Source organism: Apus apus, chromosome 2, assembly GCF_020740795.1.
Source record: "Apus apus isolate bApuApu2 chromosome 2, bApuApu2.pri.cur, whole genome shotgun sequence".
Lineage (NCBI taxonomy): Eukaryota > Metazoa > Chordata > Aves > Apodiformes > Apodidae > Apus > Apus apus.
Genome location: NC_067283.1, coordinates 102,083,353 through 102,110,384, shown reverse-complemented (window position 1 = coordinate 102,110,384; position 27,032 = coordinate 102,083,353). Strand labels below are relative to the sequence as shown.

At 37.3% G+C, this 27,032-nt stretch overlaps 1 protein-coding gene across 1 annotated transcript in view; it reads right to left on the bottom strand.

The window, feature by feature from the left end:
* Positions 1–27,032, bottom strand: part of SPIRE1 (spire type actin nucleation factor 1) — a 124,720-nt gene that overhangs the window by 87,685 nt on the left and 10,003 nt on the right. Inside the window, exon 2 of the mRNA XM_051611768.1 lies at positions 24,554–24,594. Coding sequence (XP_051467728.1) covers positions 24,554–24,594 — 41 coding nt within the window. The remainder of the gene's footprint in view (positions 1–24,553; positions 24,595–27,032) is intronic.

The following is a 27,032-nucleotide window of genomic DNA, read 5'->3' as shown; positions in this document are numbered from 1 at the left end:
TGGACAGTCAGGCCCAAAGAGTGGTGGTCAATGGAGTCAAATCCAGCTGGAGGCCAGTCACAAGTGGTGTTCCTCAGGGCTCAGTGTTGGGACTGTTTCTGTTTAACATCTTTATTAATGATCTTGATAAGGACATAGAGTGTATCATCAGTAAGTTTGCAGATGACACCAAGCTAGGCGGGAGTGTTGACCTACATGAGAACAGGGAAGCTCTACAGAGAGATTTGGATAGATTGGATCGTTGGGCTAATGTTAATGGTCTGGGCTTCAACAAGGCCAAGTGCCAGGTCCTGCACTTGGGCCACAACAACCCCAGGCAACGCTACAGGCTTGGGGAAGTGTGGCTGGAAAGTGTCTGGCAGAAAAGGACCTGGGGGTTCTAATGGACAAGCAGCTGAATATGAGCCAGCAGTGTGCCCAGGTGGCCGAGAAAGCCAATGGCATCCTGGCTTGGATTAGAAATAGTGTGACCAGCAGAAGGAGAGAGGTGATTGTCCCCCTGTCCTCAGCACTGGTGAGGCCACACCTGGAGTATTGTGTCCAGTTTTGGGTACCTCAATTCAAGAGAGATATTGAGGTGCTGGAGCGAGTACAGAAGAGGGCAACAAAGCTGGTAAAAGGACCTAGAGAATAAATCTTATGAAGAACACTTCAAGGAGGTGGGAATGTTTAGATTGAGAAAGAGGAGGCTGAGGGGAGACCTCATCACTCTCTACAACTACCTGAAAGGTCATTGTAGAGAGGTTGGTGCTGGTCTCTTTTCACAGGTAACTAGCAACAGAACAAGAGGGAAGGGCTTCAAGCTGCAACAGGGGAGGTTTAGACTGGACATTAGGAAAAAAAAATTCACAGAAAGAGTGGTCAGACACTGGAATAGGCTGCCCAGGAAGGTGGTTGAGTCACCATCCCTGGATGTGTTTAAGGGTTGCTTGGATGTGGTGTTGGTGGATATGGTTTAGGGGAGAAGTTTGTAGAGTAGGGATGATGGTTGGACTTGGTGATCCCAAGGGTCTTTTCCAACCTGAATAGTTCTATGATTCTATGATAAACAGATAATCAGATAATATGGGAGAGCCTATTATACTGCTTGGTTCAAAAGCTTAAAAAACCTCCTCATTAAGGTTTCATTTTTAATAGTTAAAATACCTTGAATCCTTATCATAATCAGGTTCTTAAATCTTTGTAACACCGCATTTCAAAGTGGTGAGTTCCCCAGATCAGGCTTTGGCTGTGAGTAGGCTGAGTTTCCTTTCTGGTTGCCTCCAGAAAGATCTAGAGGTGCTCCTTCCTACCACTCCTCTCTCCTCCTCAGCTCTAATTAGCCCTTTAGTGTTATTTTACAGTCTCTTAAAGTATAATTTGTTGAAAAAAAATTTTAAATCATAAAACCCAAGAATTAAAAAGACAAGGAAAATAATCCCTGGATGAGATTGTCCATTCCCTTTTTTATAGATGGTTGGGTGCCAGAGCATTTGCTACTAGAGGAGAGGCAGATGGACCTGGGCTTCTTCAAGGCTGGAAAAGAGAAAACGTTGAGGAAGCTGAGCACTGTGGGCCAACAGCTGCAAGGTGGTAATTGACTAGAACAAGCCAGGATCTTCACTGAATTGCACAGTGAGAAAAAGAAACAATGATCAGAAAGTGAAACAGGAGAGGTTAAGAATGGATTAAAAAAAAAAAATAAAAAAATCACCTGGAAGACAAATGAACTCTAGAACAGGCTGTTCAAAGATGATGTGGAACCGCTGCCTTTAGTGGTTTCCAAAATCCAACTAGATAAGAAGCCTCAAGTAGCCTAGTCTGAACTGAGAGTTGACCAGAGGCCCACACCAACCTAATGGTTTGGTTTGGAAATTTTTTAAATTTTAATATTAAATGTGCAATGGAAACAGCAGTTGGCTAAAGTAATTGTATTTATGGCCAAAACCTAATTTGTGAGCAGCAGCAAATACAGAAATGAGGAATTTTCTTTTTAGAGAAGTACAGTGATAAATCATCATATATCTTATGATTTTTAAAAAAGGCTGTCCCTTAAAGCCCCCAGAGACTGTCAGTATTTATTAGGTTTTATCTTTTCTTAAGATGGCATCTTTCCATTGGCATGAATTCATGCACATGCATGCAGCATTATTATTGCTTTATGGAATAAGTGCTATTGTTAGATGTTATTTAAATAAAAATATAGAAGTCATTACATATTTACCTACAGATATTTTTTAATAAAACCATTTATAGGATGGGTGTTTTGCCTGGATAACAGAGAATAGTTTTCCTGGCAAACTGATTAAAAATTTGCACACAACAATTCATAATTTAAAAATCAATAATTTATACAGTCTTAAAAGTACAGTTTACATCAAATAGAGTGCAAATCACTATCTATAAAAAGTCAAGCCCTCCTTTTTTTAAAATAACAAATACAAGCAGTTAACTTGCTTAAATCCCTTTATCTTTTTCTACTGTTATTTTATGTGCACAAATGATAGCAATGTACTGAAGAACTTCCAAACATTGTGCTAAATTGTAACATGGAAAGCAAACAAATACATCAAGGAATTAAAAATCACTAAAACTCTGGAAGCGCTAGACCGCCTCCTGATGTACTAACACCTTTTGTACCATCTGATTTAGCTGTTTGCTGTGCAGTACCAAACATAAAGGTAGCCATCGTGTTTCCAAGCATGTATCTTAACAGGAAGAAGACCAGCTTGGAAGAAGTCACATCTAGGAAGATTCTGGTATATTCAGAACTCCTGAGCATTTTAGATACTTTATAAAAAAGATCAATATTTATTCATTTTATAAGATTTTCTCATATGAACCATTCAATACTTCAACTGACTCTCAGAAGTGCTGCTGTTTGACAGAACCAACTCTCTGAAATATTATGTAGAGTGAGACTATGAAATCCAGGTCACTCTCACTTCTCAGTAATTATGAGATGCATGAGTTGTTTCCACCAGAACAGCCAACCTGACCCACACCACAAAAATACTGTTAAAAGCAGAAATTATGACAATATATTCCGACTTTGCCAGATGAAGGTTCTGTTTACAGATCATATCCATACCTGGTCCACAAAAAACAGTTTGATTTCCATCCCCATCCTGTCATCCCTCTCCCCCCAAGAAGAGGAGGCCTCATTACAAAAATAAAACTCTTCAGACACTGTTCTGCTGTTCTTGATGCCAATTTTTGTAGCATAAAAAGGCTACATATCCTCCCAACATTTTTCTAAAATATTTTCTATTATGTTTTCTCCCCGCAATGTGGTATAGGATATTTCAGTTGTATTAGATTAATGCAGTAATGCAATTTTTGTTCTAGGAATTCTTTGTGAGTTCAGTAAAACTTGAATTGAAAAGTTATTAGAAAAGATAAAAAAATACAAAGCCTTAAAATACACAGACCTTGGTTTAACACAACTAATGAGGTCTGTAGTGCAGCAGATATGAAAAACTACTGAGTCATATTTGCACTGAAACATGTTCTGAGACATTTTCCCAACTGCACTTGAAATATTAAGTTACCAGTTCTCGTTATTTAATCAAATTCATGCAATTTAGCCTCTTCCTGACAGTTTCAGTTCCTGAGTTGTGCAAGAGAGTTCAAGGATTTTTTTCTTGTTCATTTTAAAGAAGGTTTTTTTAGCCTTTAAAGTTCAAGGAAATAAAATCAAACCCCAGGAATTCTAAAAGGCTTGGGGCTTTAAGGAGGAATTAAATAATGCAAAGTCATGGATTTCTAAGGAAAAAAAAGGGGTTTCTAAAGCCTGACCCAATTTCAAATGCTTGGATTTGCTTTGCTTTGTTTCAGATTTGTCATTCCGATAATAATAATTATATAACTTCTACTTTTAACAGCTGTAGATTTGCTAGGGATGTTTAGGATATATACAGGCTCTATATACATTTAATACCAATATTGTAAGTGGTAGGGAGGAAAATGAAAAAGAAGAAAAAAACAAACTCACATGATCCCACTATCAACATTTTTGCTCCTACAAAGATCAAGCTATTTTTGAACACCAGTCAAATTCTGCCAAAAAAGGGCAGCATTACTGGTGATTACCATCTTAATGCTTTCCCAGTATCTAACTAAGCAAGGTCAAAACACACAACATTACAAAAAACAAACTTACTGCACCCTGTCTTCTAATCACGTGCAGTAATTCAAAGGCTTTCAAACATTTTAGTTAGTGCAGCATACAAAATTAAAGCAGAATACAAAGCAAAAAAAAGAAAAAAATGCACCATTCTTCAAAAATAATTAAGCATTCAAGAAACAGTTTTTTCATGAGACCTGTCCTGAACTTAACCTTAGCTATTTTTCACTCTGTCAGTCCCTCAGACATAGATCAGGCAGCCCTTTATTGTATCCAAAGAATTTAAAGAATCAGGAAATAGAATATTTGCAGCAGAGGTAGTAGATCAATGTGTTACATTAACCCAAAGGAATGACAGGAAAGACACCTCCTAGAAAGCAAAAGATAGGTATTCACATGCCTTTGTAGCTTCTTTCTTCTTTTTTCTCTCTCTTTTAATTTTTATTTTATTTTATTTTATTTTGTAACTATGAGCATTAATTTATCAATTTTCTTTATTGGTAAGGAGAGCAAGAACAAAGAGGAGCAGCACAGGAATAAACATTCAAATCAACAGGAGTAAATAAGCAAATCAACTACTTTTCTAAGAAGGAACCATCTAGAGAGTGAAAGGCAATGGCATAACAGACATTTTTCTGCTTCCATGTAGAAGTGAGAATTTTACAAGATTTCTGAAAGTTCTTCGGTTTATGATTCTGTGCTTAATACAGCTTCAGGCAGCTATAATCACCAAAGACTCCCACACTGAGTATGTGAGATGTCATGAGACCTAAGAAATAGAATGTTTCTATTGTTCTGATGACATGGCAACATCCTAAAAAACATTTTTACTGCTTTTTCTAAAAGGCAGATGCAATGTATTTTTAGCATGGCATTATTCTCTTATAAGTTTATCTATCTTGCAGAATTTCCCAGAAGACCTGCAGACTTGTGAGATTTCCCATTCTGCTCCTAATGGAAGAAGCTTCAACCCGCCATCCATGGTATGGCAATTTTTTTACTTATCATAAGGTATGGCAATAGTTTTGGGCATGTCTGTTATGTTGGCACTATAAGTACCTCTATTGCAAAGTTACTTCTGCCTAATCTTCCTTTGGAAAGTACATTTACATAACCATATAAAGATACTACTTCCCAACTAATGTCGACAGGGTACCCCACCAACATTATGTAACAGTAACTCCAAGAGTAGCATGTAGGACTCTACACCCAATTTTGCTACCAAAGAGCGTTTTTCAGCAGCAAGTAGAATATTTGTTCAGCATTGACTCTGAGTGTACAAAGTACATGGCCACACTGTGCACACCACCAAAATTTCCAGCAAGCTACAGCTCATGACAGAAAACTTTATGTGACAAAAGCAGAGAGCTGCAAGCACAATAGCTTACAGTAGTGTCATTTTCGTTGTTTGGGCTCAACAGGACACACACACACTCTGGGATGAGGAGGACAAAGCTCATGGGTCGAGACAAAGGACAAGGAGGGTTCTTCACCGATTAAGGTCCCGGGCAAAACAGACTCAACTTGGGGAAAAAATAATAATTAAGTTTCACACTAAGCAAACACACACAGGACACAGACAACACACAGAGCAGGGCTTGCATATGTTACTCCACCCCTCCCTTCTTCCCAGGCCCAAATTACTTTGTACCGGTTTCTCTCCCTCCTTCCCCCTGCCATCTCGCCATGGGTTGCAGGGAAACTTCTGCTTCAGCACCTTCTTCCCCTTCTTACTCACCAACCACGAGCACCACTCTCCTCTCTAGCACAGCTCTTCTCCCTTAAGCGCTTCTCTGCTCAGGTGCATCTATTGTCCCTCTAATGGCTCCTTGGCTGGGTTTGGGGCAGGGGGGGCTTCCCAGCTTCTCACTGGAGCCACCCTGGGGCCCTTCCCCCGCTACCGAAAACCCCACCAAACCAAACCAGAACAGTCATCCATGTGGAGTTGTGGGCCACCATGGTTACCTGCATTCAGGAAAAGCTCAGGCAGGCTGAAACAAAGAGCCAGTTATTCCATGTGGTTACAAGGATTCAATTTTGTATTTTCTGTTTGGAAACTGTGGCTGTGATAACCTTTCAGCTAGGCAGACTCAAGACCCAAACTCTTGCACAGTGAAACTCTTACATTGCAAGGCAATCGTTGAGCCAAAAGTTAAGATACATTTCCAACTGAGGTAACAGGTATTTGTCTAGCCGAGGTGGTCCTTCTATACTAGGCATTATTATATAGAAGACAACATCACATATACATAAATATATATTTTTTAAAAATAATCATTATATATTTGAAACTTTTCTAAGTATCTCCTTTCTGAAAAAAACTACATGCTCAAATCCAAAGCATTGTAATCCCTGCTCCATTAAGACTTGAAGGCAGCCCAAGTACAGAAGCAGGCAGCCCAAGATGGAAGGATCTCAACTACGACTCATTGGTTGGGGAATTTCTGCCCATTCTGTGTCAATTAGGAAATTACTCCTTCATGCTGAACATAGTGGTCCTCTTGCAACAGAGCTACCAAAAAAATATCTGTATGCCAGTTCCTACACCATCCACTCTCCCTGATTCACATTCTCATATCATTGTGCAGCCAGTCTGTAGATACTTTATAAAACAAACAAACAAACAAATAAAGGCATATAATGTGTAGGTATTTTCTGTTCTTGTTTTTTTCATTAATTTTCTGTATTTGTAAAGTAACAGCACCTAATAAGAGGAGCCAGAATGGCAACAAGATGTGAAACAGGTGGCTTCAGTTTATGACGGGATGCTCACCTTGTAGGATTTGCTAGATATAGATAACCTAAATGACAGATTCTTCATTTAATGCATATGATTATTTTATTCATAGAGTGGCCACATGGCTCAAATAACAACTGACATCTTCTCTGGTGTGCTCTTCTGAAATATTGTCTTAGTAATTTGGAAAAGGATCATTTTTCAAGTTTTCTGTTCCTTTGCCAATTTGCAACAATAGCATGAGCAAAGCTACCTAATAAGTATTTCTAACTTAAGAACTCCACCGATCTGTGAATCATGTCATCATTCCTCTTGGGAGAGCAATGAAAATAAGCAAATAATGCTTTTCTGTGTTCTGTAGAGTCTAAAATTAACTTTGGTATGAAAGTAGGGCTAGTTTTGACTACTGTATTAACACTATGGAAGTTACAAAACCAATGTTGCTTGAAAACAGCTCCCAGTTTAGATATTGTAAGAGGAGAAAGAATATAATAGTGACTTTTTAATGTATCCTTAGAAAGAACAGACTTTTATTGTTGTTCTTTACAGTAAATGAAGTTCTTCTCTTCAGAGAGAGATGGGACACACATTAGTTTGCTTTAAAACTGTTTTTGCAGTACTGTGTGCTGATGTTCACACTGCAAATTAAAGTAAGTGGGGGTACTTCAAGTATTAGGTAAGATTCAGTAATTTTTGTATTATTTTTTGTAGGCCTGAAATTTTAAGCCTGATGATTTCTGACTCATAAAGTCAGTAGACATCATAAATTCTCTTTTCAGAAGCTCAGTGAGAACATTTCTTTCCAAATATAATTTACTATGAAACAATTGAGATGTTTGTTTTTCCACACAGGAATTTCTCTCAATCACAAACAAGTCACTGACCTTCAAGCAAACAGGCACAATGACCCCAGTGATAATCTAAGATTATACTGAGACTTGTTCACAATGGCCCTATTAAACAGACATCAAGGTTGGGAAAATGCAAAAACAGATAGGCCACAGTCACTGCACTGGCTGGTTGGTGGCTCTTCCTACAGGTGTTGCCCTTGTCATCATGGCATCTCCATTGTCTGGAAAGAGGATGCAGATGCAAAATACTGCAACAGATCTGGAATTAATTTCTCAGACACGGGGACACCTGACTCTGGTCTGCAGTCACAGCATGGTAGTGCACTAGGACAAACACAGGACAACTCCTCAGTATTTATTTTTATATCTCACTATAATACTTGCAAGACAGACAAGGCATTAAGCTAGGTCTTTTCTAGATCATTCATACTTTGTACAGGTTCTACAAACCTGTACTCGCGTGTACGTGTTGACTGCCACTGCTGCAGGGAGAGAACATAATTACATGTATCCCCACCTACAGCGTTCAGCATCCATTTGTGTCTGTACTTTCTGTACTGTTTTTTTACACTGTGATCAGAGAAAGGAAACATGCCTCCCTGTTTTTGAATGAGCAAAGAAAAACACATATGGAGGCAGCAAGGGCAGCCACCTCCACAAGGGGAGGCAAGTTGGGAGCTGAGGGCAACCACAACAAAGGCAAGGGCAGTGACCTCACTGACCAGGGACGCAGTCCTGGGTACCCAAACAGGAACAGTAGAGCAGGTCTGGTGACAGAAACCAGGGTCAGCTACAGTCCAGGATCAGCAAAGAAGTCCCACAGTGACAAGGCAGGTCTGAGTCTTGCCCAGGAAGGTAAGTCAGAGGGTCAGGTCCAGCAAGGGAAGTGGCCAGGCACAGAAGAGCTGCAATGTAGCTCAAGAGATAAAACACAAAGGCTCAGCTTAAATGTTGCTCCAGAGAAAAAAAAGGAAGAATGCTTGTGATGAGGATTCTCATGGTTTTTCAAAGCTGTGATACAGCTGTTTTCACAGCTGCCTGTTCTGAGGCTACAGCCACAACACAGCAGAGCTGGCCTTGGGCATGGGCAGTCCACCCCTACCAGGGCTGTGTGTGCAGGGTCCTGGCACAGGGCACTATGCTTTGGTACCAAGAAACACCAAAACACTGAGGGAAAAGTGTGTATTCTTCTATTAAATGGTGTGTGGCAACTATAAAAAATAAACTGTTACTGAAAAACCTTTTTAAGCCAATATTGTTTAAGAAATTAATACCAATTAGATCCATTAACAGAATAACATAAACAAGATCTTCCCTTAAAAGAAAGGATACCAATGACAAATGCAGGAGTTACTGAAAACAAACATGCATGCAACTGCCATATCTGCAAATCAGTCTTGAGTATCACGTTCCTGTGTCTCCTGGACTGGCAGACTCATTTTGGGTAGCATGAGCCTCCCCAGCACACATGTGGGTGCTGTAGTAGCAGTATCCTCATCCCTTTTATACTTTGTACAGGCTTCTGACTCTCTCTGAAGGAACGAAACTGTTGTAGCCAACATCATGGCTCATCCCTTCTAACCATCTGACCACCCTACACTCCCAGTGACACTCTGTGAGTCAGCTGGTAGTCTGTGCAGCCAGGAAAACACTTCTACCTCCTCCCTGCACTGTCTGACACCTCATCCCCATATGTGAGGTCAGCGTGGGCATTCCAAGCTATTAAAATATTTCAGGACTCCCATGCGTTAGACTCTCTCTTCTCTCTGAACCTGGAAAACAATCAAACTTTCTTTCCATCAAATAATTGGAGAGGATCATGCAAAAGAATAAATGCACACCTAAAATAACCCTGGACCCAGAGCATTCAAGGAGCAATACAAAGGAGTGATTCACACACATGGATTTGGTCTTTTTTGCATAAATTATTTCATTATAGCAACATGAGCAAACAAATCACCAAAGTGCTCCAAATAGCATATGCTTAGGCTGCTTTAACAAAATGAGCAACTAAGAAAATTAAAAAAAAAAAAAAACACATAAAAATCTAAGCTTATCTTGAAGCCTTCTTTCAAAACTGAATTATTCATATAGGCATATATATGAACAAATTTTTTTAACATGTGTTCCTTATTATTGAGCAGCTGTTCCTCTATAAGAAATACAAAATCATCTCAGGTATGTAAAGTCCATATAAATAATCACTGGCAAACATGTACCTAAATTTGAGACATCTACATGGGGAAAAAATGGATGCATACAACAAAGCAAGTAAGATCTATGACACACAAAGAGCTCTTAGTATATGTAGAAACTGCCCAGTCTCATGTGTCTAGAAAACATTTCATCACCAGCTTTACTGCAAGTAAACAGTAACACAATCTAAACCAGAAAATGAAATCTATCCAACTGTCTAATGACAACGGTTGTCTGATCATTCAATTACACTTGAAACTGGCTACATTACAGTAATACATGTGGGGTATTTTAAACATAACAATCCATAAGACTCATTAGGTAATGACAAACTTTATGTAACATTAGGCTCAGTGATTTGAAGTCTCTTCTAAAACTTGTGATCAGTCACAAGGCACTATGACTCTTGAGAGTATCATTTCACTTAAAGAGAAACTGGTTTTTTTCTCCCAGATATTTACATACTCAGAATGAGCACATATCTACTTACCATAGCTTAACAAAAAGCTACCAAGTCTCACTTTAATTTTTCCTTGTGCAACACATGCTAATTCCTGATGTTGTTTAACATGTGTGTGAAACAATACAATTCTGTTGATAACAAGAAACACCAAGGTATCCCCTACGCCTTTTTTTTGTCTGCTATTTCATCATGACAAAAATAAATACATGTACATACATAAATGGGGTTTTTTGCTATTCATAATAAAACACGAACTTATATTAAAAAAAAAAACACACACACAAAAAAACCACAAAACAAAACAAAAACAACCACCTTTATTGAAACAAGATCACTTATTGAAGACTGACCTGAACCTGATGGAGTGAAAACCATGTCAGTCATTTTCCAAACATACAAATATAAAGCTATGTGCAGAAACAAAGAACAAGAGGTTTACTACCAATGATCCAAGTTCCTCAAGATCTGTAACCCAAAGATTCAGTACAGAAAAGTGCTAGAGTTTGGAAAGTCTTTTTCTAGCTTTATCAGTAGTCTGAAGGAGTTCATGCCTTTGTCTTTCATGTAGTTGCTCTGCTCTGTGCACTAACCTCCATGCCCTCGGTATTTCTCAACATGCAATTCAAAACAAGTGCTAGCAGATTAAAGACAAGACAGAAAGACTGTTCTTGTACCTGTGGATTACATTTCAAAGTAATTACAGCTACTGCTAAGTATTTTTTTTTTCTGTGTTTGGGTGGCTGTCTGCATACATGTTCTTCAAAATGAGGTGGTGAAACAGAGGAGCAAATTTCCCGCAGAAGTTGTGGAATCTCCAATTTTGGATGCAATCAAAACTTGACTGGACAAGGTTCTTATCATCCTCAGTTAATTTGAGGTCAGTGTTGTCTTCAGCATGCTGGTCATCTGGTCCACCCCAGATGATCAGAGATCCCTTCTAACCATATTATTCAATAGCATTGTAATTTTTGTCAATTTCAAGCCCTGTCATACAAACATAGTGCCCTTAGACAGCAGACCACAAATGCCTTCATACATGTGAGGATCCAGAGTCCATCAAAGCCCTTAGCAATCAGCATTGTTGCCAGAGTTTTGAGCCACACAGCTTAATGAAGCTACAGAGATCCTAGAGGTCATACTGAACAAGTCAGTGCTGGACAAGACAATGCTGGAAACCTTCCCAATATCACCTCTAATGCACTTAAGGCTCTGATGAAACAAATGGAAATCAACAAAGTCAGCATGACTACAGCTAATATAAATCAGGCTTGGCACCACACATTAACCATGTCAAAAGGATTTGAGTAGGGGAGGCCAGCTCGCATAGTTTCTACACAATTGTCTTGCTAAAAGACAGTTTCTCACATTCTGAGCAAGTAATAAAACTCAAAAACTTTGTGCATCTGGAAAGAAAACACAAGCAAACTGTCTGCATAAAAACAGATAGCAAAGGACCTTTAGTGTCTTCTCATAGATAACACTGTGGCTAACAGGAAGACCAACTTCATAGAAAGACACACAAGTTAAGTATGTTGCTAAAGATACACATTAAATAGGATATGGTATCATTCAGTGTCTCATGATACAGGAGTCAGGTTATTTAGCATCTTATGACCCAACAGTGTTCTCTGCAAGCTTGAAAAGGACAATGTCTGTTTCTCTTGGCCCTAGAAATCCTGAAAGACATCTGTGAGTCACTCACGGTAATGGAAGAAGCTGAGGAAATCAGGTTTTTTGTAGTAATTACATCTCTAAAATGGATTGCAGCAATATGAGTTATTCTTCCACCTCAGTGTCAAGAGGACACAGCAGGAGTCATGGAGGTCAGATGCACAGAACATATGGTAGACAAAAAGTATTAAGATGGATACAGCATCCATAAGAGTTAATCATACATTCAGGATCCTGGCTTGCTGTAGCTGTAATCAGAGAGTGCAATGGCAACAGCTGCTAAGCTTAGGACAGCCAGAATTTAGCAGTAAAAGTGGCTGAGGAGGGCTGTTTGCTGTATCTGTTCATATCTGTCTTTTGCTCAGGCTTTTTTGCTGAGAATACATTTGTGAGATCTGCAGGTGAAATCCTGCAGTAGGATGTTGAAGGCCCCTGTGATTTGCAGCCCCTAGAGGCATGGCAGAAGTGGGTCATGCCAGAGACAACAGTGGAAATAGCCTGAAACACCAATGGGAACAACAGGGTCTGAAAAGCCACTAATCACCCTTACAAGGAGGGATTCTGCAGATGTGAGCTTTGCTCTGTTTGTGGGACTTCAAACCACTGACAACTCTGTTTAGTTACTGGATCTCTCACAGCAGCAGAGATACTCAGTGTGGATGACAAGAAGTATGCTTTGAGGAGGTTGTTCTCAGGAGGTAGATTACTGTCTACTGGCAATTTAAAGGAAAGCAGGAAAAAGGCAAACTGGGATCCTCATACACAGCTAAAGAGGCCTGGCAGTAAGAGGTAACAGGCAAAGTAATTGGAAAATATTCTTTTAAGTGAGAAAGGGATGTAAAAGAGTAATAGAAGTCAGTCATGATCATTCCAGCAAAATGAATCACTGAAGTAAATTCAGAAATAATACACAGTTCCTGTTGTGGCCAGGTGATTTACAGGGGTGGACACACTCTTAATTAGATCTCCTGCACATCACAGGGCATCAAAACAGAGCAGCTTGGGTGAGCACTGAAAAAATCTTTGGTCATGCATGTCAGTGGTGCACAATAACCCAGGTCCTGAATGAATACAGGAACTATCACAAAGAGCCAAAGTAACATTTCTCACCCAAATTCATGTATCAGTGTAAATGTAATTATACACGTGGTTGTTTTGAATATGGGACTGGGACTATAAAAACAATTTTTGAGGAAAGCAATATTGTGCTTAGTAGTTTCTGTACAATTGATGTTAGAAGGTCTTTTTATTTCCAAGTCTAACTACGTCTCAGTTTCACCGCATCAAAGCCACAGAGGCTGTAACCATCATAAAGCCTGAAGCAGCTGGTGTTCTTTGTTCTGATAGTCATTATACAGGGGAAAAAACAGAGCAATCAACATTCTCTGTCTCCTACTCAGAAACATTTTTTTGAAAATTTGCTTTTGCAGTCGCTTTATAAAATCTGTAACAGGCCACATAAAAACAAAACCCAGTGTCACATAACTTCAAACACCTTTGGTGAACAGCATCTTTTAGCTATACACAACAAAAATACAAATACAATTGACCATTAATACATAATGTTCTAGTTTCCATGCCAAGATTGGAAATGCAAGACAATGAATGTGTATGTCTATCTGCTGCAGTGCTGGCTGCCTGCAAGACTGAAGAACTAGGATCTTCATACATATTCGAGACATCTTTTTCAAAAACAAAAGGATGAGCCACTGACATAAAAGTGCTTGGAATCTCACTAATTTGACACTTTGTGTTTCAATATGACATCTGAAATGCTAGAAGACAACCAGAATGCTGTGTTGCACTGTAATTCCACAGTGAGGTTCAAGTTGGTTTTAATGATTGTATCTTCATTCACAATACATCGGATGAAAAATTATACCAGTCCTCTGAAGCAGATTTAGTTAAATGAAATTCTGCTTTTAAGACCACTAGCTTGCTCACTTCAAGCAGGTTGTTGTTTTTTTTCTTCAAGTCCACTGTCCTACTAATTATTATTAGAGTATTAAACCATGCTGTAAAGCCAAACATAATTTCACCCACCTTTTAATGACAATACACCTCATTTGTTTCACTGACTTTTCAAATGCTGCAGTAAAGTTTCCTTATTCTGTATTAGTTTTTAAAGCTTCTTTCCCTTATTACTGGAATAGTTTCCCCTTTTCTAATACCTAAATGACTCCTACTTCAAATCCCCAAAAGTTGGCGTTTTTCTTCTATAAAACTATTCATTTTTATTTTTCCAAACATTCTACAACACTTTTGAAATGTTCTCTCTCTTTCTTAGACATATTCAGGAAATTTAAGGCTAAATTTGTCTTCTGTGTAGGAAGAAAGCTGAGTCTATCTACCCAGCAAGTGAGCAATAGAAAGTAAAGTCTGCTTTTGTACTAGCATGGCAAGATCGGCATGTATAACCCTGAAAGATAAGAGATTTATTTTGAAAGAGAATGAGTTATGACTTCTACGGAATTTTGAAGTATTTAAGAAATCTACACAGAAAAAAAAGGGATAGCCTAACCTGAAAGTAAATTCCTAATATCTTGATGAAATCTCTCAAGGGCATTAGGATTTTCTTGGCAGCAAAGTAACAGGTTTGTCACCTCAGGTAGCATCTAAAATCTTAAGAAAGATCCTTGGTTTTGTGATTACAGTTTAAATAACCTAGATTGTATGCTGGCTCCACCATGCAGCCCAAATGTCACAATGGGTAATTTGCCTTATGTCTTCAAACTTCATTTTCTTTCTCTAAAATGAGAGCAGCATTTATTTTCTCCCACCAAACATTCATCTTGCTTACTTTAGTGTCCATATAATTGAGTCACTGGGGCAACTCATAAAACGTCAAGTTCATCACACACCTCACTTACTGCTGGTCTGAGTTTTAAAGCTGTAAAGTCTGCTACTGTATTATGCTATTTATATATGCAAATAAGACACAGAAGTCAACTGGAGAACCCAAGAGTTGCAAGTAGACAACACTCCATAAAGGTGGAAGGCCAGGGGTAAAAAGACCTTAACTTTTAAACAAATGTTCTTCTTGTGTAAGAGAATTATGTACTATAAATGGAAAAAAACAATTGTGCTATAATCTCTCCATCACAATGGCATGTTTTCTCCCTTTCTCTCATTTAATAATGCCTAAGTTTTTCAGATTAACTTTTTTATTTAACATCCAGTAATTAGTCTAAAACATGAAAAACAAGTGGGAATACAATACATTTTAGTAGTGCCAATGCTTTAAATGTTACACACATAAATATGCAGCTGACTCTTCATGAACATGCAGTGTTCAAATATCCTTTAGACTGTGAGACACAAGCACCAGACTGCATAAAGAAAGCCAGTTTCAGCACTAGCTGTCTATCAGATCTGAAAAAAAAAGCTATGAGCTGACAAAAGGCAAAATTTTGAAGATAAATGCATTATAATAAAAAGTCTCCTTATAAAATAAAATCATAGCAGAAGTCCTCAAGTATGTTAAGTTGGGTAATAAAAGCTAATGCTGGATATCATAAACACCTCCCAGCCAACAAAGTTTGTTAAGAATATTAACACTATCAGTGTATAGACTGATTAAAAAATAGAGAAGAAAAGGGAAAAGAACTATTTTCTGCATGACTTAGAAGCTGTAGGTTTAAAGCAAACTCCAAGAGCAAACAATACAGAGTTATACATAAGAGCAGCTCTTTGAAAAATTACAAGGCAAAAAATATGGCCAAGGACCAGACTGTTTTCATGCAGTTTCAACTGCATTTTTGTTCCTCACGCCCAACTAAATGAAACATTTGTGAAAGACCTAGGAAATGCATGGAGGTTTCACTCCAAGAATAAAAGTGAAATACTCAAATAGTCAAGCACAAGCAACATACTCAGAAAAACAAATGTAATCTGACATTCTACGAAGTATATTCAAAGAAAACTAATTATTCATATTCACGAAATGCTGAATCTATGTTCTCTGAAACATTTGTAAGAGCTTTGCTCCAAAGCAAACAGCACACAGCACAAAGAAATGGCACATCTTCCTCAATTAACAGGCCAGATGGAGCAACTTGTTTACTTTGCAGTGTATGTCTGCTCCAGACCTACAACAGTAGGAAGAAAACAGCCTGAATGTGCCGGACAGAGGTGTCCTTGCCCATGCAGGAAAGTTGGAACTAGATGATCTTTAAGGTCCCTTCAAACCCTAAACATTGTATGATAAAAAAGCAACATACAGCAAGCCCAAATCACAATGCAGCCAGAGAAAAGGCCTTCAAAAAACTCTGAAGAAATATTTTAACATCATTGCCAACAAAGAAGTGGGTGGCCAGCAGTTTGCATTAGCTAAGACAACTCAACAAAAAAACCCACAAAGCCTGAATTATCATCTTGGCAACAGAGAAGAGAGGGGTGCTTTTAGCAGATGGCAATTAAGGATTTGGCAAGCATCTGGAGGAAAGAAAAGAGTGTGAGTCAAAGATAACGCTAATATCACAAATCCAGATAACAGATAAAGACACAATGAGAAAAACACAGCAGAGAAATAACGAATTCAGGTAGCAGTACAACATCCACTAATACCAACAGAAGGAACAAGAAGAAGTGCAGGGAGCTGTGAAAGAACGCATTTGGAGCACGATGTCATATCTGCAACACAGTCATCAAATATTGGGCAGAGGCAGGAACACACACCCACAAAAGCGGATGATTAACTTTTTCGTTAGGGAGAAAAAGAAATAAAGGAAGTTAATGAATGAACTACAAAAGATTTTGAAAGAAAACAGGAGAGGCAGGCTTGGAAATAAAGGTGTAATACAGATGAGAAACAGGAGATGAATGAGGGTGTTTCAGGCTAAGGGATGAATACATAGAAGAAAAAAAACAACTGTCAGTTTAACAGAATACCTCTAACTTCTGCTTTATTTAAGAAGGTAATCTACTGAGTGTGAACGGCTTGCCTTGTCCTAGTTAATTATTTAACCTTCACTTCTTGCTGAGGGTGAAGTACTAAAAGCATTACAGGTGCTTCATAATTACTACTGGTTAATAGAGGAAAGGGACATGATGAAATATACGTTTAGAATTCAGTCACCCCTTTGTTTTATCTGTATGTTTAATTTACCCTCTATATTTCCTTTTGGTAAATAAAAGTATTTTACTTCACGTGCTACAGCACACCGCAACGCTAAATGATAACCAAAGAGTTCAGCACTGAACATGTTTTAGAGCCTTTCCTTCATGCCACTAAGGAGCCATCTTGGAGCTTACTTTGTATTCCCATGACTGACATTGCAAACATGTAAGTGGCAGACAAAATTAAACAGTTTAAGATGAAAGTGTTCAGACTGGTAGGTCATGGGGAGCACAGAAACTTAACACTTGCTAAAAAGTTCACTTAGGAACAAAAGCTCAAATGAGTTGCACTGTGTCAAGTCAAACAAAAGAAAGTACAAAACTAACAAACACTCTTCTTTGCCTCAGTGAGCCCCAAGACTGATTCAGTAGCCTCACAGATCAAGAAAGCACACAGTGCTGCAAGCTCTCATGACTCGACTGCAAATCTTGCTTTGTTTAACATCTCAACTTCTCAGGTCAAGTGATTTAGATAAAAAGCTACATGTTAGTGTCCATGTGAAGAAAAATACTGACTCATAGAACTGCAAAGAAAAAAAAAAATTTGTATTTGAGTATATACTGACCAAAACCTAGAAAATAACCTAAAAAACTGCATTCTTTTCAACAGTTTGTTTTCTGCTGATCTTACTGTATGCTGAAATAAGCCTTTTTGAACAGTCAAAGACTGTTACTGGGAATTTCTGAAGTGGCCACCGTAATTTGCCCTGTTACTAACCTACTGAAAAAAATTTATCTGGCTAAAATACACATTAAGCTTTAGTCTTAGTGTTTTCCCCTAGTAACCTTTGGAAATCCTCTGAGGGGACACCACATTTCTCCTCACTCTCTTGCAGTATCTGAAAGTTTTGCATGTTCACAACCAGAGCACAGCAGCTCTTCTTTTTGCTCCCAGCACAGACACAAGACAGCAGAAGGCAGCAAGAGAAATAAAAGGCTAAACAAAGATTAACCACACAGTCTGCTCGTTCATAAAAATTCCACACATTCATCTGCATTAGGTCAGCTAAAGCCGTATTGAAAAAAAGTTTTTCGTAATGTTATTTTCCTAAGTATAAATTGCTGAGGGTTCTACACATGTGAAGTGTAAAATGGATAACAAGAATTTGTATCTTAAAATGTGATCTGCTTCATACAAGAATTGTTTAGATGAACTGTTTTGGTATTTCTAAGCATGTTAAAAGAAGGCATCTTAGAATGACTCACAAGAAGTTATTGAAAAGAAAATACAAGTGTTAAAGTAGGTGGGAACACTCTGGATTCACCTCATTCATAAATAACTATTCCCCTTAAAATTCTTCACATTCTGAAAATAAACTTACTGATATTCTCAGTTTCATCTTTCAATCCTTGTCTCATTTTCTAAATCGTTAAATTTAAATCAATTATTTGCTTTTAAATTTTAAGTTGGGAAACTGCTAAAGTGAAGTGCCTAGCTCCCTGAGTTCCTGTTTTCTTTGACCACTAACCAATTCAAAACTGATAAACAAGCAATTGTTTATCTTAGCTAAAATCAGTCTAATTTGGTAACACATGTTATAGTTGAAATAGTGCTGCTAAGATATTGAAGGGGCTCAATGTTAGAGTCAGAGAGAGCTATTAAACCCAGCCACCCAGAAATATAAAAACTTACAGGAATGCGCACACACACACAAAGGTTTATTTAAGCCATTTTATCTTAGGGTGATTACATAAGACTAACATTTAAAAAAAAAAACAACCCAAACAACCCACCAAAAAACCCACAAAAAACCACAAAAAAACCCAAAGCAAAAACATGTATGTTTGTTCTTCACAGAACACCACTAATACCCACTTCAGCCAGAGGAAGTTACTCATGTCCTGTAATGTGATAACAGTATCAAAAGCAGAATAATGTGGAAGGAAAAATGCCATACAAAAGGAATGCAATACTATATTCAGAAACCTAATCAGCTGAAAGTACTCCTTGCTCTCCAAAAAAAGTTATGTACTACAGTCTGATGATTTCTCTTAGTTTCACAAAAATCAAACCTCCCACTGAACTTACTCAGCACTCCAACTTCACCACTACAAATCAGTTTTGTGGATTGAAGTGGCGCAGGGAAAGAATGGCTGCAAGGAACAGGAAATCTTCAGAGATTCAGCTGGTTTGGGTGCTTTTTGTCTGTCACTTAACCTACATTTTATGTACTTTATTGTCATCACCTGTAAATCTGCATACTTTTTTACATTGTGGATGCTGAAATTCTGAGTGGATAGAGGTACTCAAGAATGCCAGGTTTGGATTAGGTTTTGTCCCCCATAAATCAAAAAGCCAACACTATCAGGTCAAACTTACCACTGAAATTGAACTTACTGAACTCCAGGGATATATTTCACGAGTTTCAAAATTGCCTTAGGCAAAATACACCAAGAAATAACAAAGAGCTTCCTATATGTTATGGCTCTAAGAACTACTATCTAGTTTCTACTCTTCCCCAGAAACCACACCCCTTGTTTGGATTATGTTTTTACTATTAACTCTTTGGTTCTTAGCAAGAAGGCAGGAAAACACAGCATCCCAAACTGAAAACTGAAAACTAGCAGACCTCACAGAAAACACACAATCTCAGATGCCTTTGAGGGATTTAGCAGAACAGAAATGTAGTCAAAACTTTTGTAGCTAAAATTTATTTCTGATAACAAACAAAAAAAAAAACATTATGAAACATAGTATTCTCATTTCATACTGATACTCTAAACTCATCTTTTGTTATATATAACAACAAAGAAGGATAATACAAAGGGCCATTAAATTGTAGGCATGCAAACAACACCTAAAGCTTAACCTTTCCCTTACTCTCTTGGGCTGAACAGACAAGCAAACATGTCCACTGGCACGGGTTAACTACAAAAATAGCACCTGAAAGCTAATTGATACAACAGCTATCATACATACAATAGCTACTGTAGATATGATAGCATGTCATTGTTATGACAGGTATCTTATCAAGTACAATATTTATACAGAAAGCATTCTGCAAAAACTGAAGACCTATACAAATTACCTTATTCTCCCCACGTTCCAAGATCCCTTTCAGCACCATATAAACCATATTTAGAACTTTCACATCACCCTTGTGGAAAACAAACAAACAAAAATAAAACCCACACAACTGGATAATTCTGTAGTTACCACAGGGTAACTATATAGGGAATATTTTTGTACTTTTGAGATTTTTTAAAATAACAAAAAACCCCAACAAAACAAACCACCTAAAGACCCACCAACACCACCTAAATTAATGCTCCATGCACTGCTATTCATGCTTTTCACAGGCAAAATGTTCCCTGAAGGAATCAAAGTTACTGCAAGACCTAGTTTTCCACCAGCCATTATCTGAAATTGTCAGAAGACCGAGACTGAAGTCTGCTTCTGGACTCTTCCTCAGGTGATTGAGAGGTTTACCAGTGGTACCAATGGAATGAAGACTTCATCATAAATTCTGTGCAACTTCAGGGTGTGTAGATTATGAAAGGCACATCATACTACACTGCGAAATTGCAAAGCCTTTACAAGGAATGGTTGATTTCTCTTAGCGTCTCCGGACAGATGGTAGGATTTTACTATCGCTAAATCAGCTTAGTCAAATACATTATTAGTTCTCCAACCCAATATTCACTGTGTATTCCTAATGAAATTGCTGAATGAAAAGGGCAATGTGCCAAGCTTACAGCAGGAAGACAACAGAGATCCATTTTCCTCCAAGATCTCTCTCCTCTTGATGTGTTGTAAATGCTTATCCAAATTACAAAAAACAAAGCTCCTGTTGAAAAAGCAGCTCATTGCAAAACACAAAAGATCAAAACCTGAATTCTGCTTTTCTGTGTGTTTATTATTTAATGAAGTGTCTGTTAAGCTGTTTCTTTGCAACTATAAATTCAGGAAAATCAGGAGGTTAGACTTACTGCAGCAGAACCACCACATCAATGAACAAGCATAATGGGCTTCCAGGTATCTAAAATAACAGGTTCTTCAAAGGCTGGACATGCAGCTTCTCTGTGAGATAATTCCATCAGCAAGGGATGAGTGCTTCAGTTATCAGAACTGGCACATAATGCTCAAGCACAACTTAACGCTTGCAAGAAAAGATGCCTGATTGTACTTTGAATTCTGTAAGGCCACCCTGAATCTCTGTTAATTTTCTTAATAGCACAAGCAATCAAAAACTTCCATAGAATTACCAGATTTGCATCCAAGCGCTCATATGGATTTATTTTTTTTCCAATGCATAATCAAAACTTATTTTGATGGAAGATGCATTCAGCCATATTTTACTAAGAGAAATTATTCCCAAATACATTTTTGCTTGTCCTCCTTGCAGTGACAGCTCTTCTCCCTTGTCACTATAAGGTTAATGTTCAGTAAGTAGAAGTGATTATCACTGAGCATGACATGGATTTCTTGCTGCAGCAATAAGCCCTCCATCAGAATGTTACTTTTGTTTACACGCAACAGGGATAAAAAAAAAGAATCCTGTATATTAGTATATGCTAAACACACTCATTTTACACTGCTTGAATTTTGAGTAAGTAACACACTTTAATGTAGGTGTGGCATTATTTTTAATGCAAAATTATGACACCGCTTTTGAAATCCTCACTTTCTGTGCTATTAAATACATGCTCTCAGTTTCATCAGCATGAAAGAGGTAGTTAATTTTCTTTGTGTCAATACAATGAACTAACAAGTATATTCTTATTTGTACCAAAGGAAACACAATATTCCTAATAACCCACATATTGGTTTCCCTAAATTATTTGAAATATAGTCAATACTTCAAATTCCTAATGAAAAAGTTAAAAAAACCCTATTTTATCTCCATAGAAAAGTACTATAATTTTCATTGCATGTCAATATTTTTATAAACTACAGATACATGTAACTGATAGGTCCTGAATAGAACTTGCATACAGAGCACAAAGGCACCCTAAAAACATTTCTGTAATTGACTCTTTTTGTGATCTGACATGAGCTGAAAAAATTATTCACCCTTGTTTGGGAGAGACTATTTAATTCATTTCTGACTTTTCAAAAAAAGTGCGAGGTTGTGTATACCTTTATACTAGCATACATACTGGCTAACTACATTAATAATACACAACAGGCCTGTGCTCAGTTAGGTGGGTCTTTTCAAATACATGACAATTAAACCCTCCTACATACACCCAGCATTCACAGAATACTTTCTATATGAGTACTAAATGTTTACAAATGAGATTGGCATATTTTATATGATATTCACCACCTCAGCTGAGACAACTAAGGAGTGCTATCATTATGTACATAGGAGTTATAGGCAGATGCAGACTGAATAAGTCATCTTATTTCTTACTCTCATCTTCCCATCGTGGCTATGGCATCTGGATTCTGAACATCACTCACCACTCATACTGCTAGCTCAAAATAAATAGTGTACCAACTTAGGATAGTTTACATGCTCTGCCAAAATATTATGACTGTTATTAGTTATGATTTCAAGAAGTTTCCCACGTATTCTAATACATTTGATCAGGTCACACTCTTCCGCAGGGATCAAAAAGTGAGACTGCTGTCTCTGCTGAATTCCTACTTCTGAAAAACAAAAACATCATCAACTCAAAGGAATTCTGGAGGATGAAAAAGTCACTGACTCCTTCACGGCCTTCAAAATGACAAAGATAAGCATAAGAGCCAATATGCTAATGGCCAAAGCACTGCTTATTAGTGACAATTTAAGATGAAGCCTCAGTCATGGGAAATTCTAATGTGCTTTTCTTTACAGCTGTCAACAACAAAAAATATCTTTAAAATATCACAAAATATTCTTGTCCCATGGAAGATCAAGTATAACATATCCAGCTGTCTCTCACTAGATACTTTCATTTGAAACTAAAGCACTTTTACTTTTCAAAAATTAAATATTTCATGTTTTGTTACAAATATTTTAGCAAGGTTTATTATGATCTATATTTTTAGTGTTACGGTGTTTTGCTACCTCCAATTAAAAAATGCAAAGCACAACTGTAAAATATATTTAGTATGCAAAGCAAATGACACACTAGATCATAATTTATAAATAAGGTACTAGATTTATGAACTGAGATTTTACAAATGCTGAAACAGAACCAGGATGCATTTGCTTAAACTGAACACATGAAGACACAAAATGTGCCTGCTTCCAATTTCTCCACTTACATCAGTTAGGAATTACTTCTTACATCATATCCTGCACAAAGAACATTTCTTTTTTTAATTGTTATTAATACTAGCAAAAATCTGGATGGCCTTAGCATTTTATTATTTGCAGCTGAATTAGCTGGCCTTTCATTTTATCTTTAAACTGGGCATTTTCATGCACAGCTTAAAAGTATATACCATTCAGTAACAGCAGTTTGTCACCTTCATATATATTATTGATAAGAAAACAGACAACCAGCCAATTAAGATGCATGCACTTGCCCCATTCTCCAGGCTCAGCCTGAGGTGCTGAAGAAACAGTTGAAGTAAAAACTCAGTTTTACATTTCAAAGACATTTCAAAGGCAGTGAGAAAAGACTGCCCTGTAAATGACAAAGAAATTATATTTACCGCTGGAAAAGTTTATTTAAGGAGTAGACTATATTATTTACTCTGTATGATAATAAAAAATATACTACAAGTCCACATCTTGTTCAACAAGACATTCTACTTAGTTTTCCTTTCCTTTCCTTTTCTCCTTCAGTCCCTCCTTTCCTCTTCAGCTTTTTAGAATCAAAGATACAGACTCAAATAATGGTCAAGATATAAATCAAGCACATTTAACTGGATTTATGTTTCCGTTGCTACCCGAGCAAGACACACAGGAATATTTCTTGGACCCCAAAATACTGGCAAGTGATAAATTAAAGGAAATACTATAAGTATCTGAAATCAAGATGTCTTAGATGCCTAAGCAACCCTGAGATCACTTGTCTTCTCTGATTCCATTCAAACTCTCAGGTTGTCAAAAATCACCAAGCCATTCTATAAACAGTAAGTATTTATTCCATGACCTACTAAAATCTTTCTGAAGGTTTTAGTTTCTGTTGGATAAATTCTCTATCTAAAATAAAATATTCCACTAAAAACATATATTTTGAAGAAATCAACATAAAACAAGATGACATTGGCTGTATGACATATCTCTAACTTTCTTTGTGGAAAACCACATGACTTTCCTTCCCTCTGTTTCTAAACATGAGACTAAAGATCCCATGTTAAGACGTATGTCTGTAGCTTTTGGTGAAAGTCATAAAAACAACACACACTTCATGGTACAACTTTGCAATTAGAACTTCACACTTGATTTGCACCCCATTTACACTATAAGTCAATGAAAAAGATCTGACCTAAATCAGCACTAGCAAAGAACACAAAGGACTTCTCTTACCTCCATTTCTGTGCAGTGTACACGGCCCGATTTATCTGCAACTGAAAAAAAATTTCTCAGATTAATTAAAACACAACAGACAAAATAAAAACCTAAAAATTTATGTAACTTTTTTCTTCTTTTGAGTAACTACCGAATATTCTTTGCCTTTCTTACATTAGCTTACTTACTTACACATTTCAATAACATTTCTATTACATATGCATCAGAGAAAAAACAAGAAAGCAGCAGCCCTGCCCTCTTTATTTGGATTCTTCACAATACTCCTTTTTAAAAAGATGTGTCTCTAATGCCTAGCTTCATTATTTAAATTGTATGACTGATGACTGGCCATGGATTGAACATGAAAACACGTTGGCTTAAATTAAGCAGCAGCAAATAATTATTTCAACAGAAAGAAACAACATTAATTCATAAACCAGGCTAATGGTGCCATTTCATCTGATACTTCTGGGATATCAAAGAGTTCAACAACATGAAGTTCAAGGAAATGAAAGTTGAAACGATACGGTAATTTTGTTAAGTTACTTTTGTCAACATTTTATGTTCAGAATCATTATTTTGGAATTTATATAATACAGAAAAATTAAGCTTCTGAATAGTTTCACCAAACTAAAATCTCAGTTTTCTCAAAGACAAAACACTTGTTTGACAGCTTACAAAAATAAGACTGAAATTTTACAGCATAATAAGATGGTACCATTTCACTAAAAGCAGCAAGTTTATCACTTTGCATCAATACATATCAAAGTAGGGTGAAACAATTCCGACAGGATGATTTTCTGTTGGAAAAATGATAGTCAAGGAATTCAAGTATTCCACAGAAATATACCCATTTCAAAGCATACCTACCCCAGACTTTACCTTCAAAACACAGAGACATTGAATTTTACTCTTTTTGTGCTTGCTTTTTGTCTCCATTGCACCCACACTACTAGATTAAATTTTGCAACTTTAGGCCTGATGGCACTCATCTGAGGAAATGCACGACATGAATCTGAGCCCCCTCAGACTCAAAAACGAGCACGGCGTGCGTTCACTTGACTGTGCAATCTCTGAGAGCATATGTTACCGGTGATGGTTGCTGAACACCATCGGTGTGGACAAAGAATTTACTGCAATAGTTAGGAAAAGGCTGCAATTTGTAGTCATCACTGAAATGACTGTTATCAGGTTGCCTGGCAAGCCCAAGGAAGCTCAACTAACTGGTTAGCATAATGCATAGAGTGATTGTGCTGACTTCATATGTTAAGTCTGAAAGGCATGCAAAACTGTCAGCACTAGCCAAGAGTCACCTGAATAGAAAAAGAGATTAATTTTTCATACTGAACTGGTCACCTTCCCTTTGAAACTAAAGGTCAAACACATCTTGAATGAATAGGGAACATCCACCTAACAGAGTGAAAGCTGCTTACCTTCTTTTTGAACTGTTGCCAGTGCAAGCAGAATTCTTAGCACTGGTGTCTGACTTCAAAATGAAGAACAGAAGAGTGACTTTAAAAGGCAGCTTTTGCATCATGCATCATCTTTTCAAAAGGACTGGTGAATCTGGTTCATTCACTTCAAGATCCACAGAAGAGAGTTTTTTGTATTTAAAATGGTAACATCTATGTGATTGTTATAAATTATAAATGGGAGAAATGTACTCAGAACTTTTTTTAAATGCTCCTACAATTAGTAGCAGATTTATAAATATTACGAGCTGCTTCTGTGAAACTAAAATGACAGAAGACCAAAACAATGTACCTCCATGATGCAAGATGAAAAAGACTAATTCAAGAAATGTAGTCGTGATAGGGAAAAAAGCGTGCTGCCTTTTTTCTTTTCCTCCCCCAAAAAAAGTAATTTTAAAAAATTACTACTTCAGAAAAAAAGTAGTAATTTAAAACCTATAACAATGCAATAACGTGCAGAAGGCCACCAATGTTTGCAATTGCTGATAATTTAAAGTATCTTCACTTCCCTCTCCTATGGTCTAACAGAACAGGGGTCAAACTGTCTAGTAGATACTCTCAGTAGCACAGAAAAAAGTACACATTGCTACACTTCATAGCAATACTGAGAGCCTGAGAAGATGTTTACAGAAGTGCTAAACAAGTCCTAAAGCGCAAAAGCAAATAAATCCATCCAGACCAAAACAGCAAAAAGGTTATCTCCTAGCCCCTTTGACAAACTTCCATGAAAGCTGTTCTTCAAAGAAAAGCACTCAAACTGCTTTCAGAGCAAATAATTAATTTTCTATTTTATTCTAAAAACAGAGGGAACATCTTAAACTAGATTATTTATTCCCATTTATACCAGCATTTTCACCAGCATTTTCAAAAAAGATAGTATTGTCCTGATTCCATATGCTGGGGAAGGAAGGGGCAGTAACAATTAGTTTAAGTCTCACAACAGCTCAAACGCACTGCGGACAGTATTCTAGACAGGTGCAAAATACTAACTGACTTATAAGATTTTAATATATAGTGCATTATGG